The sequence below is a fragment of the Lonchura striata genome, chromosome 20, assembly GCF_050655825.1.
Source record: "Lonchura striata isolate lonStrDom1 chromosome 20, ASM5065582v1, whole genome shotgun sequence".
Classification (NCBI taxonomy): Eukaryota; Metazoa; Chordata; class Aves; order Passeriformes; family Estrildidae; genus Lonchura; species Lonchura striata.
The window spans coordinates 8,628,909-8,643,043 of NC_140722.1; the positions used below are offsets into that span (position 1 = coordinate 8,628,909).

Genomic DNA, 14,135 nt, shown 5'->3' on the forward strand with positions numbered 1-14,135 from the left:
TTTGGTGCTCTCTGCAGCCGCTGTGACCTCGGACACGTCTCTCCATACTCGGAGCAGGGAGCAGCGCTGCATCCCGGCTTTGCTGCTGGGGCTCAGGCAGTGAGCAGAGGCCAAGCCCGTGTGGGCAGTGCAGACAGGCAGCCCGTGGGCAGGGCGCTGCCCGTCTGGGGCTGGGACACCCCGGCAGCCAGCTTGGGACACCCCAGCAGCCAGCTGCTCCTGCTTTGATGTGGGGTCCCTCAGGCTCCGCACAATGCAGACTGGGGCAGGATGAAGCAAGGGTGATTGATTGTCTTGTTTTGTTCCTCCAAGGCTGTCCTGGACAGCTCAGATTCACAGCTGAGATCCCCCAAGAGCAGGGGCTGGCAGTGTCCACCCAGGCTGCAGGGATGGGGTTGGTGGGGTGCAGGCTCTGGCTGGAGGCAGTGGACTGGTCGTCTGAACCCTCTGTGCCTCAGTTTCCCCATCATCACTGCCCTCTTGGAAGCTCTTTGTGTCTCTGGATGAAATACATTCCCTGAGACTGTCCTCCATTACTTTCAGGTGTGCTGGGCATCCCAGGAATTCAGGTTGACAACGGGACCAGAGGAGTCCCACCAAAAGTAAAGCTCATTAGGATTTGAGCATGTTGACCTTCGAAAAATGGAGTTTAGCTCCATCCAGTTGATGAGTCACGACTCTGTTTGTGCGATGCACTCCCTGCAAGCAAGGTTTCCACCGCAGAACTAACAGGCTTTTCTGGAAAGCACAGGGGTTCTGGGTTTCCTAATTATTTTCAAACCCTACTGGCAGCCTCTCTCTGACAGGGATCACGCCTGCTCAAAGCGCAGCACTCAGGCATGTTTAGAGTCCTGAAGCACTAACTGACTTTAGCTCGGCCTCGCTGCTGAGCGCCGGCTCTCGCAGCCCCAGTCCCTCCTCCTGCCCGAGTCTGCCTGCATGTGGTTTGCATTTCTTCCCCAGAGAAAAAACCCCTTTCTCCTGCCTCAGTGTCATCTTTCCCTGGAATTGAATTTAGAAGAAATGAAGGGGAGGCCGAATTTTCATCGAGTGACTACCTCCTTTCAAGGCAATGATGGCAGTGAGGGGAAAAGTCCATTCCAGGAACCCCTGCCCCGGTCCACAGCCCTTGGCACTGGTGATTTTAGTCACAATCAGGTGGTTCCTTGTGAGCCAATAAGCCCTGAGGCACTGAGCAGATTGTGGAGGAGCTACTCCAATGCTGCTGGCTTCTCCTGCTATGCAGCAGGGGATCCCATCTTTCCTTCCTACTGTGTGATAGGAAACTGCTGCCTGCATGGAGCAGGACAGAGATTCTGGTAGAAAACATGGCAGTGCCATCCATCACCTCACCCTGCTCACCCTGGGTGATGGGGGGCTTTCCCATCCATGGGAGGGAAGCAGAAGCCTGCAATACCTGAACATCAGCCTGGGATTATCCACAGCCCCTCTCTGCCTTCTCCTGTGAGACTCTGGGTCATACCCAGCATGCATAACACAGCACAGCACAGCACAGGGGTGAGCCAGCTGCCCTGGCCGTGCTGGCAGCCATTCCCAGCACAGAGGGCTCATGGGCTGCCAGCGGGGTGGGTGGTTGGGAAATCTGTTTCCTCTTCTGCTCGTTACAACACCACAGTGGGCGCATGCAATGGGAGCAGTGAGGCAGTGGGAAAGTATGAAGGTCAGGGGAGATTGCGGTTCGTGTGATGGAAGTGACCCCGGCTGATGTAGCCTTGTACCTGCTCCAAACACCGCCGTCCGGCTGGGATAGCTCCAGCTACTGCCTCCCCTGGGACATCACCCCTAGCCATGCTCTGTCAGGGAGCAGATCCCCACAGATCATGTTCCTGGGTGAAAGAGGGAGGAAAATGGCCAAGGGTGGCTTACTTGGTGCAAGAGCTGGGCGTGAATTGGCATGAACATGTGCGAGGTATCGGGGCACTGGCTGCTCTGAGGGTTTTGCTCAGTTCTCACAGCATCGCTCCTGCTCCCATCTAGGCTCCAGCAGTCCCTAAAAGGACATGGCTGCTCTGATGATGGCACCAGCATGCCCGGCAGATGCCCTGATGCACTCGCCTTGTGCCGGCTCTGCAATCCTCATCACCTCCTGAGTGACTTGGCTGTTGATTCCAGCCAGGCCGGGCTCTCCGTACCTCCCACACAGTTCACAGGCCCCTAACTCACATTAGGGGGCTGCTTTCATGTGGCCAGTGGTTTTCATCATCATTAAGCCATGGAGTGAATGAAGCACGGGAGCAGAGGAAGGAGACAACAGGGAGTCAGGCAATGTGGGCCAGCTTGGCACCGTGGGTGCTAGAATAACGACTTTGATGTAGTGGCAGTCAGCCCTGGGGCCATGGGCTCAGGTATGGTAGGGCCCTGGCTCCCAGGAGGGTCCTGAGGTGAGGGGATGCATGGAAGCATCCTGCTTTCCTCACTGCTGTGCCCATGGAGAGGCTGATCAGGCCAAGGGAGACTTGGCACCAAAAGTCACTTTCCAAGAATGGTCCGGGGCAGCTGACACAACACAGTGTGGGAAAATAAATCAAGGATGGACATGGAGGTGAGGCCACAGGAGGACAAGCTGAGGGCTGGATGGGAGCAGGTAGTGAGGGGTGAGAGGGTGGGGAACGGATGGTGGGTAAAGAGGGATGGCAGAAATTTGGATGGGAAATGGAAAGCTCAGCAAGCACGCAGCAGAGCTTTGGTGTGATCCTGCTAAGACACTGACAGCTTCTGAGGCCACCAATCCTAAATACCCTTTTGATCCTGCACCTGCAGGAACCTTGGCAACAGCTCTACAGGAGCATAGGGTGAGTCCAATAGCAGCAGTGAGATACAGGATTCCAGATCGTTTCTGGAGGGAGATCTGTGATTTCAAACTCTGCCTCAGAACTGGGCATTTAAATGGAGCCACTGGTAGCTCCTGGCCCACCCAGGGCCAGGCTGGGAAAGTGAAATGTGGATGTCATCAAAGCCTGAAACCGCGGCTGCTGCCCAGGAGTGAGCTGATCCATGGAGTGGAAATGCTGCTGCTGCTCTGAATCACATCTGAGTGATGGAGAAGCTCTGGCTGAGGCATTTCCTGCTGTTCCCAGCTCATCCCCATCCGATGCCTCTCTCATGGAGCTCCTGTGCTGCAATCCCGGCCCTGTGGAAAATCCACAGCAGCTTTCCTGATGAGTCCAGCTGTCTTCCCTGAAGAAAGGAGGGCCAAAGTATGGCAGGAGGTGTGGTATCTCCTGGTAGTGATTCCCATGGGACCTGCCGGGCTGTGGTCGGTTGTTCAGCCTCAGTGACTTCTTGAAGGGGAAATGGAAAGAGAGAGCAGTGCAAGTTAATTAATTGACGCATAATGAAGTCAAGATGAGCATCCCCCAAGGAGCTGAAGCTCAGATTAGGAAAGCAGCAGATGATGGTGTTTGCTGGCTTTGTCCCGAGCCCCAGCCTCCTGCCAGCCATGCTGAGGACACTGGCTCTGGCCCAGGGGCAAGGCAAAAAAAGCCCCTGAATGCCTTTTAATGGCAACTTTAATAGAATTTAGGTGTTATAAGCATTGTGGCCCAGACAAGGAGTTATGGAAGGGATGAAATAAACCCATCAATGGCTGTTTGGTGCTTTGATCCCTTTGGTGTCAGCATGACAGCTTGCTATGGCAGAACAAGCAGACCCTGCATGGACTGGACTCAAATGCTTTTCTGACGACAAGAAAGAGCCAGGAGCAGGGAAGGAGGCTCAGAGTGATTAACCAGGAGGGTGCTGGATGGTGCTGGGCAGACACCCTTCACAGGATCATGGAATCCTTTAGGTTGGAAAACCCCGCTTAGATCGAGTCCAACTATTGCCCCAGCACAACCAAAACCACCACTAACCCTTCTGGCGAATAAATTTTCCCTAATATGCAAAGTAAACCTCTGCTGGTACAACGCGGGGCCGTTTCCACTTGTGTCCCTGAGAACGACAAGAGCCCGACCCCCAATGGCTGCACCCTCCTGTCAGGGCGCTGTGAGGGTGAGAAGGTCCCCCTGAGCCTCCTTTTCTCCACGCTGAGTCCCCTCAGCTCCCTCAGCCTCTCTGGTGCTCCAGCCCCTTCCCGAGCTCCATTCCTTTCTCTGGACATGCTCCAGCCCCTCAACGTCCTTCTTGTCCTGGGTGGCTCTGAACCGACCGCAGGCCTCGCAGCGCCGTACAGCGCAGAACGCCAAGGCCGCTCCGCGCGGCGCGGGCCCGGCGCGGCGGACGGGAGCCCTCTAGCGAGGGGCGGTGCGGGCCCGGCTCCGCCCCGGCCCGGAGCAGCCATGGCCGGCCTGGAGCCGCTCTACGCCTGGGCAAGGCCCGCCATCTCCCGTCCGCAGGACGCTCTGGTCTGCGGCATCCACTGGGAGCTGATTCGGCAAGGCTACCGCTGCCTGGGTACCGGAGACCAGGTACGGGCCGAGCCGCGCTGCGCCGCCGCGGAGGCCTGGTAGGCCGCGGTGAAGCCTCGGTCTTTCCTAGCGCCGCTCGCCGGCGCCGTGCGACCGCTGCCTGGGCATGGGGAGCCAGGCGGCGCCGGCGGTGGTGGAGGCACCCGGGCCGGTGCGGGGGCCTCAGGGCCTCAGTACTGCTGTGGAAGTCAGAGCGGGCGGCTGCGGGGCTCGGGGTATCCCGGTGCTGTAGGGGGGTCTCGCTTTTGGGAAAATGGGGGTGCTGAGAACATCCCGGTACTGGGGGCACCGAGGGTCCTGATGTTGCGGGGTGGTCGGGGGGATGTCGCAGGATAGGAGATCCTGATGCTGGTGCGATCAGTATAACTCCGGGAAGAGAGTTATTATAGTGCTAAGTGGAGCATGGTGGTGAAGCAGAACTCTGTAAGAAAAGGGAGGTGTCCAGTTCAGTGCTGAGGAGGAAATGTACTGGGGCAATACCAGAGGTGGGGCAGTCTACTTGTGGACCCAGTGCTAAGACGGGGGTCTAGTGAATTTGGATCCTGATGAGTGTTGGGAGAATGCCTGATGTGGTGTTGGGGGGTGACAGGGGTTGCAGGGCACTGTCACAGCAGAGGACTCTCCTCAGTACCACATTAGGTGACTGTGTAGGGCACAACCCCCCAGAAGCAGTGTTGTGGGGCTGGGACAAACATGATGACAGCCTTCCCCCGTGCCCCAGACAGTTATTTATCATGCTGAGGAGGTGCAAGGTGTCTGACAGGGAAGAGCATTGTCTCCTATGTGGGTGTTTGTGACCGCTTCCTGCTTGTTGTGTCCTCCTCTTCCAGCGCAGGGATGCTGTGGGAGGCTGGCAAGCAGGCAGGGCCAGTCTCTAGGAAATACCTGCTTGTACTGTCAAAACCTGGAAGGCATTTAGGGATCCCCTCCCAAAAACCTCAATTCCCTCCTGGATCTCCCTGTGCAGCCAAGACAAGACCCCCAGCCCTAGGAGGTCATGCTGGGCTCCTGGGCAGGGTCTCGGCAGCCTGTCTGTTCCATTGCAGCCAGGTCCTGATGAGAGGAAGTCAGAGCTGTTGCCTGCTGGCTGGGAAGCCAACAAGGAGGTGTACACACTGCGCTACAAGTCCATGGATGATGCCCATGAGCTGCTGCTGAAGGCCATCATGGTGGAGGACAGTATGATCCTCAATGTCATGGTGAGCACCCAGTGGTCCCTGTGGATGTGGGGTCCTTTGGCTGAAAAGAACATCGGGGCAATTTCTTAAATTCTTTTGCTTGTTCTGCCTGGAAGTGGTGTTTGTCCCTCAGGATAGGGCAGACCCAGGGGGTGTTTTTGGGTTAGATGTGGCCCAGGATGAAGCTGGTCAAACCCTGGCTGTGTCAGGGCAGTGGGACAATTGTCCTTGAACAGTCCAGTGCAGGAGATTCCCTGTTTCTGTCCCTTTCCCAGCTCTGGACTTCTCTGCAGCCTCCAACAAGCAGCTGCTCCAAGTAGTTTTGCTCAGTGTTCCACCCTTTGCAGCCTGAGCTGGGGAGAGGGAGCAGGGAAAATCTTGTACAGTGAGGTTTGTTCTTGGGGATTCAGGCATGGCACAGGGACATGGTGGGAAGCAGGTGAGCCCTGTTCCTTGTATCCCAAGACTGGGGCTGTTTTTGTAGCTTCTCTGTCCCTCATTCCCAGATCTACCAGGCTGCTCACTCTGCTTTACGTGCATTTTTCCAGGATCGCAGCTCTCAGAAGGTCGCAGATGTGACCTTGGCAGTGGCCGACTACATCAACCCAGAGCACCTGGACGATTTCCACAAGTAATTTCAATTTCCTGGTATTTTCTGCAAGAGCAGAATTCTACTGGCATGGAGAGGGAGGTAGAAATCCCCCCTGGGGGAGCTGGAGGATTTACTCCTCAGTTCAAAACCAGGCCAGTCCTGAAATGCAGCCAGAACTCTGTTCCCTGCCTTTCTCTGCACTGGCACGGGAGATATAGAGGACAATGGGATCGTGGGTGTGACCCAAGAGGAGAGACACCCCACCTGGGATCAGGCCAGGCCAGCACAATTATTTCCAGAGCACTGTGCTGGGTGGACACTGCCCAGGAATGTGACAGCTTCAGCCACATCCAAAGTGTTATGTGCTTTCCTCCAGTGCAGGCCGGTTGGGTTGGAGCAGAAGGGAGTGGCTGGGTGGCACCTTGCCCATCTGAAATGGGGTAAAGGCTTTGGTGCACTTGTGTGTTGTTACCCCTTCCTGTCCCCTCTGTGCTGCCAGTGGGGGACTTGTTTTGTGCTAGGGACACTTTGGGCTTGTCTGTCCCCTCCCTGAGCCTGTTGCAGCCTGTCCAGCACCCCATGTCCTGGTGCCATGACCACCCCACCCCACTGCCTTCCCTCTCCTTGCTGCAGGGTGTACAAGAACACCGAGGAGCTGAGGACAAGAATCACTTCAGGCATCATTGCTCCCCTCGGGGCCCCTGCAGGAAAGGCCAGAAAGGAGCCTGAGTCCAAAGAGGATGTGCCCTGGGATGAGAACCCGCTCCGGCTCCCTCCCCGGCAGCCGATGGGAACAAGGGCCCCATCCAGGTGAGGAAAGTGTGTGGCTGCTGAGAGCCTCCTGTTAGAGGGGATGTGGTCCTGACACAGATCCCCAAACTACACATCAGGTCCCCATCTTGCACATGTGGGATGGGGAGTGAAAAGGATCCAGACCTTCCCCAGCTGGATCAGCCTGGACATTTGAGTTTGATTTGGTTGTTGGAGAGGGATGGGCTGTTCTGGAGCTGTGTGTTGGACTGACAGGCCCAGTAGGGAACAGGCAGGGGCTGGGGCTGGGAGGTGAGGTGTGGGGCGAAGGACAGTGGCCCTGCTCCTGTTGGCTGAGGGACCATCGGGACTGGCACAGCAAAGACACCAGTGGGAAGGGCAGTGCCATTGTGTGGCTGAGCAGCTTCTGGGAGGGACACCAGAAGTGCACCCAGCCAGGGTGGGGTGCAAGACTTCTTCCTGTTCTCCTGACCCCACTTTGCCCTTGGAACGATTGCTGGCAATGCCAGGTAGAGGGGACACATGGCACCTGCTTTGCCATCCCTTCCTGGCCCTTCCAATCGTCCCTTGTACGTGGCAGGCGGGTTCCCTCCCCTCACACACACTGTGATCACCTTTGGCTGGAAGTCAAGAGATACTGCAGTGCCTCTGCCATCTCTTGGGGACCAGCTGTGACTTCTTGCTTCTCTGTCACCCTACTGCTGTCTGCTGCCACTCAGGGTGCAAGAGGCTCCATGGAGAGGCTTGGGAAGACAGGCTGGAGCTGGGCACTGCTCTGAAACCAACTTACTGGCATGGGTTATTGACAGGAGATGTGCCAGCTGCCTGCAGGGCCACTGCCCCACTGTCCCCACACTCCTAGAAGTGGCATTGTGTCTCTGGCTGGGATATGCTGGAGATGTGCTGGAGCCTGGTGTAGCCCAGCACTGCTTAGGGATCCCCTGACATGGAAACTCCTGATACACATGGACAGCTCCTGCTCCAAGCAGTCGAACAACAGGGGGAACAATAGGGCTCCCTTTATCTCAGCAAGATTCTGCCACACACATCAGTGTCCTCATCCAGCAACAACCTGGAGCAGGGAATGCCCCCAGTGGTGGCCCCCTCATGCAGAGTCCCACAGATCCCAGGGCCCTCCAAGTGCTGCACTGTTTGCCATGGGAGAGCACCCATGGACACAGCCGCGTGCAGCTTCTCTGCTCTTCCTGAACATTTTTCTGCGTCCTGTGTTTCAGGCCTTCCCCCTTGAGTCCCTTTGCTGTTGGTGGAGAAGACCTGGACCCTTTTGGGTAAATATGACTCTTGAAGCACACCCTGCTCTGCCTTTGGGGGATGTGGGTTGGTTGATGACCACCAAAACAATATCCAACCAAGTGTCTCTGAGGGGGTGCAATTGCTCAGTGCAAATTGTGAGGGACCAATTGACAGTTGCTAAAGCTCAATATGGTTCTAATATTGTAATAAGATCCCGTCTCTTGCATAGATTATAGGTTGCAATCTGTGTCTGTTTAATAATCAGCTTGTATTCATTTAACACACAGTAATTCCTGCAGTAAATCAAAGCTGAATACATCGTTAAGTGAATGTAAGCCTCTAATTTAAACCGTTACCAGCTGCTGTGTCTCCAGCCCAGCAGTCTGCAGAAGGGGAGGCTGAAAGCCGAGTTCACAGATTCTCAAGTCCTGTTTCAAGCCTCCCGGCTGTCTGAGGCACTTGGAGAACGCCTGGGTAGAGGCTGGGCCATCTGGGAGACTGAGCTTCACAGATACATCCTTGATATTTGGTTTGGTCAGGCAAGGGAACCTGTCATCTTCCACTCCAGATAAAAGCACACAGTCAGACAATAACCAGCTTGTGGTGTCTTTATGGAGTGTCCTGCAGCCCAGAGGAGACTCCTCTTTGGAACCACTCTCCTGTGGGGATGGCATTTTTTCCCCTCTTGCAAGACTTGTTTCTCCGTGGGTTTGGCTAGAAAAGGAACAGCTAAAAATGTCCTGCTCAGCTGGAAAGAGAGGCCTGGAGCTGGGAGGACTGGAAGGAAACCTGATTGCACCAGGAGAGGGGATTAATTCTGGGGGAAGGGTGTCTCTGTTTCTCTTGCTGCCTCCAGCGCTTCATCAGAGATTTCTCTGTAAATGACAAAAAAGATGGTAAATGGAAGCAGATTTGTGTGCTGACACCTGCCAGTGCTGGGACTGGAGACCCAGAGTCCTAGGAATATGCTCATGGGACCTGGCTGTCCCGGGGCACTTTGGGCAGCTGTTCTGGCCTAATGGAACTCATTAGCACGGTTGTTAATGACTTGTATGGTGGCAGCAGTGTCCAGAGGCTCCAGCCACATTTGCACAAAGCTGACTATGAGGAATGGCACTCGCAGCGTGGGGCAGCTCTGAGGAGCCGCCGTGGTCAGCAAATGACTTGCAGCAGTTCTTTGGAAAGGCTTGTAGGAACCCATCCAGCTCTTGGAACACTGCACAGGGCAGGATGGGAAGCAAGGATGGAACGTCGGTCTGCAGTGAGGGCCAGCAGGTCTGGTGCTTCTTGAGGGAACAGCCAGCACCTCTGCTGTGGAAATTGGCGGAGACACCTGGAGAAGGCTTCAGGGACACCTTAGAGCCCCTTGCAGTGCCCAGGTGGGCTCCAAGAGAGCTGGAGAGGGACTTTAGACAAGGGTCTGAAGTGACAGAACAAAGGGGAATGGTTCCCAATAAGAGCAGGCCAAGTTAGATTGGATTTTGGGAAGAAATTATTTGCTGTGAGGATGATGAGACCCCAGATCTCTGGTTCTCCAGAGAAGCTGTGGCTGTCCCATTACTAGAAGTGTTCAAGATTGGATGGGGCCTGAGGCAACTTGGTCTAGTAGAAGATATCCCTGTCTGTGGCTGGGGGTTGGAATGAAAGGAGCTTTGAGGTCCCCTCCTACTCAAACAATTCTGGGATTCTCTGCAGGGGTCTCTGTCTTCCTGCCATAGGCTGCCTCACTGGCTGGTCCTGGGGGCTTTCTTTCCCACATGCCATGTGTCAGGTTAACCCCATGTTCCCATGCTCAGCATTTCTTCAGTTCTCTCCAGTGCCAGTCTCATCTCCTTCTCTGCCTTTTCTCTCTCCAGAGGTCGGAGTGGGGGAATGATTGTGGATCCTCTCCGCTCTGGCATCCCGCATCCTGGCATTGATCCATCATCAGGCATCCCAGGCCGGCTTCCCCCAGGAGCTGTTCCCCCAGGCGCCAGATTTGACCCCTTTGGCCCTTTGGGAGCTGGGCGATCCGGGTAGGTCCTTGTCTATGCTGGTATTCCAGCCTGCTTCCAGCCTGCCACTGGATCCCAGCTCATCCCTGTTGCTGCAGGCCTGAGCTCTCACTTCTGTTTGACTCTGCTCTGAATTTCTTTCCAGGCCAGATCCTGACCACCTTCCCCCTCCAGGCTATGATGACATGTTCATGTGAGGAGTCACCATGTGGCTGCTCGTGAACAAGTTTTCTGGGAAGCAGGGGCACTTTGCCTCTTCACTCCTCATCTGATGGACATGATCTTTCCAGCAGCGTTTTCCTTCTCCATTTTGGGCCACATGTCCTTGTGTCCCATCAGCTATAAAGGCTTCCCTGTTTGCAGAATGGAAGAGGAGGCAGTAGTAGGTCATTTCTTTCTCTGCTCCTCTGAGGGTGCCCGGCTGTTTGCATCCAGCAAGGTGGGAGTGTGGGGTGTGGCTCTCTGGGAACAGCCTGGGTGCTGTGGAATTTCTCTGCTTCTCTGGGGTGCTGCTGGGGTCCCACAAGTGGTGGGTGTGAGAAGGGAGCTGCCTCCTTGCTGCTCCTCTGCAGGAAACCACAGCAACCTCCTGAAGGGGTCAGCTGGAGTGGGCTCCCCACAGAGTGGGGAGCTCTGTATCCGAGCAAGGCACTTACTAAAGGGCTGGAAAGCCCAACCCACAGGGTCTCCATGGGCAGACCCCCAGCAGCAGCTGGGATTATGGCTGTGCCTGCTGGCTTTGAATAGCAGCACCAGAAAAGCCTTTGATGTGCATGAGAAGAGACATAGATTGAATTCCTGGCTCACCTTGCCCCCTCTCTTCACTGAAGCCCTGGTGTTTTTCATTCCTGGGGTGTCTGTGGAGCCCTCCAGGCAGTGTGGTGAGGGAGGCCCACTGCGCACTGCTCATGGATCTGGAGTAAGAAGGAGGGAGCTGTGTAAAAGAGGTTTCTCAAACATTTTCCTACTGCCAGTCTTGTTGTGTGTGGCTCTGCCTTGGTGGCTTGGGGAGAATGGGTGAGATCTGCTTGGCTCAGGCTCCTGAGCTTTCTAGAACCCTCCCTTCCCTACAGATTCTCCAGCTCAGTTGATTTGGGCCTGCAGCTCATCTCTCCTGTCAGCAGCTCAAACTATTTTTCTTCTCATGTTTGATTTCTTGGAAGAATGTTCATAAGATTGAAATAAAAACCTGACAACAGTGTTGTGCTGGTGCGTACTGGGGTGGCCCCTCTGTTCCCTACTGTGCAAAGGGAAGCCCCAAAGCCCTTCCTGAGGCAGAGGATTCATGTTGGGAACTCGCTTTGTACCTTCCCCTGAGCAGCAGCACTTTTCCAAGACACGTAACTGTATTAGGAAAATGAAGTGGAGAGCAGCCCAGCCCTGCTCCTGCAGTAATTGCCTCTCCGGGGCATTGAGTGCTGTTGGAACACTGCACGCAGCTGCGTTGGCAGAAATATAAAGGGGGAAGGGATCCCCCCATCTATCTCTTTTCCCAAAAGGCTTTTTCCTTTTATAATCTCTTTGCCTATAAATGCAGTTAATAAAGCTGTGTTATGGTTTGTGCCACCCTGGGCCCTGCATATGTGGGAGCAGGGAAGAGCAGCTGGGGAAATCTGGTGCTGGGAGGAGTTGGAGCAATTCCTGCATCTCCCCAGGGCACATGCATGGACCCCCATTTGTGGAGGGGCTGGTTCTGAGCCCAGACCCACTGCACTACCCAGAGTTTTTTTGGGGGAAGTCCCAACTGCAGACCCACGGGTGGGCTGTGAGCAATGCCTATGACCAGAGCAGATGGGAGGGATGGAGAGAGACCCAGGCTCAGTGAGGCCATTGCTCTTGCTGGTCCCCTCCGGCTGCTGGGACAGCCTGTGCCTACCCACAGCTTCCTTCGAGGAGAAAGAAGCTCCCAACCTTGCTGCTCGGGTTGGAAGACTGGATGGGGGAGAGGAAACAGCTTCGGCCTCATCGAGAGGCCCTCTCTATGGGGGGCGGCTGTTTTCTGTGCCTGAATTAATCATGTTCTGCGACCTACCAGGAGGGAGAGACGCAGCCGGCTTTGATGGGGCTAATTAAAGCGAGTCCGCGCGGGGAGAGGCTGCGGCAGGGCGAGGAACCGGCTTTTGTCTGCAGCGCCGGCCCCGGCGGGTCCGTGGTGTTGTGCAGCTGGGAAACAGGTGGCAGAGGAGGGGAGTGGGTTCCAAAGGGGACAAGTGTCTGCTGCAGGCCTTTGCCTGAGCCTCTGGGATCCCAGGGCCGAGCCATCCACTCTCCAGAAAGGATGGGTAAAACGAGACAAGGATCCTCCTCTCCATGTCACAGGATAGTGGGAACAGGAGACCATCCCCACAGCTGGCTTGGGTGCCACCAAAGGAGCTGGAGCATGGCAGAGGTGGCTCTTGAGGACCAGTGATCCCAAGCACATTCCTTATTCCATCTGTAGGGCTTGTGGCCAGCACAAGCCCCATTCCCTGAGAATGGCTGGGGGGCAGCCACCCCCATTGTGGGTTTGTTCCACAGTGGCTGCAAGGGCCAGGTTTCCCTTCAGCAGGAGGGACAGTTCAGGCCCTCAGTCATGTGTCCCTGTCCCTGCTGTTTCTGCCCTAAGCGACAGGAAACATTAACATGCACGGCAGCACAGTAACACACCCCGTGTTAATTTTTATGGGGAGGCTGTGAGGAGTGGCTGGGGCTGGGTGTGCGGTCTTGGCACAGGCTCAGCCTCCCTCCTCCAGCAGCAGCACTTCCACTACACGTTTGAAGAGAGGCACTGGCTTATTGGTAATGGCTCAGGATCCCCAGAGAGTCCTTCAGGCCATCTGCCAGCCCGCCCAGCCCACAGCACCTGCCTGCATGCTCCCGATGGGATGGCAGAACCCCCGGCGTTGCTAATTACCCTGCAGCCGGTGCTACATCCCTTGGATCCTGGGTACAGGGAAGTCGTGTGTGTGGCCCAGCAGGAAAACAAAGCAGCCCCGTTATATGGAACTGGGAAAGGCACACCGGGCCCTCCCTGCTTGCTTTGCTCACCCCAGCACAAAGAAAGACACCCCCAAAACACCAGCACTGGGGGACTGGAGAGCCATTGACCCTCCTTCCACTTAGGCTGCACAGCATCAGCCTTTCCCTGCCAGATTTTTCTCAGCATTCTGAAATATTCTGGATTGCTTCCTGCTACTCCCCTGCACATTAAGCACCACATACTAGTGCCTCTTTCCCAGTGCCTGCCAGAGTGACGAAGGGACAGCCAGGTCAAATAGCTCCATGTCTCTCTGGCACTGCCACCCTCCACCTCAGCCTAGGGGAGGTTGTGTACAAGATCACATTCCAGTTCTCAGTAGAGAATTTTCTTTAATGGTGCTGTTCCTTTGTTCATTGTAAATATATCTCTCTCCATATAGAGGCTTCCCCCAGTCCTGCAGGGATTCAAGGCACAGTCCAGCAACGTGCTGACAAAAGCAGTAACAGCTCCTTCCTGCAGTCTCTTGAGCAGCCTCATGGCCTAATCCATGGGAGTATTTCTTGTGCTCACATACAGCAGGTGCTTAACAGCTGTAACCTTCACCACGCTCAGCTTTTCATCCTGAAAACACTCCTTCCATCTTATTTAAAGCAACAAAAAAGGGATGTGGTTGATTTCTCCATCTAGCGGGTTTATTTTACTAATCCAGAAATGCAGGGCCAGCACTGAGTTGCAGGAGGGACATCTGCCTTCTCAGGGCAAAGCCTTGCTTGGGAAGACTCAGAGCTCCCCCTTTCTCCCCTTTTTCTCTTCTTCCCTTTCCTTCCTTCTCTCCCCTCCCTCCCTCCCACAGCATCACCCCCTCCTCCACCCCAGAGCCCCTGTGTGACAGCCACAATGACATTTGTCTCCCCTGCTCTCCTTGGACCTTTCATTTGGCCCTTCAGGCTCTGATTGAAG

The 14,135-nt window shown here is 55.4% G+C and overlaps 1 protein-coding gene across 1 annotated transcript; it reads left to right on the plus strand.

The window, feature by feature from the left end:
• Nucleotides 1-4,279: 4,279 nt before the first annotated feature.
• Nucleotides 4,280-11,414, plus strand: PSMF1 (proteasome inhibitor subunit 1). Its single transcript, XM_021527359.3, has 7 exons — nt 4,280-4,427; nt 5,474-5,626; nt 6,154-6,236; nt 6,831-7,007; nt 8,204-8,257; nt 10,079-10,237; nt 10,362-11,414. The coding sequence occupies exons 1-7, from the start codon at nt 4,299-4,301 to the stop codon at nt 10,411-10,413; spliced, it is 807 nt and encodes a 268-aa protein (XP_021383034.3). The 5' UTR covers nt 4,280-4,298; the 3' UTR covers nt 10,414-11,414.
• The last annotated feature ends 2,721 nt before the right edge of the window (nt 11,415-14,135 follow it).

Excerpts from the sequence above, each read along its gene's own strand:
- PSMF1 (XM_021527359.3), top strand. The coding sequence starts at position 4,299 with ATGGCCGGCCTGGAGCCGCTCTACGCCTGGGCAAGGCCCGCCATCTCC. Across the intron at positions 5,627-6,153 it reads GTATGATCCTCAATGTCATG|GATCGCAGCTCTCAGAAGGT; the intron begins GTGAGCACCCAG and ends GCATTTTTCCAG. Across the intron at positions 7,008-8,203 it reads GGAACAAGGGCCCCATCCAG|GCCTTCCCCCTTGAGTCCCT; the intron begins GTGAGGAAAGTG and ends CCTGTGTTTCAG.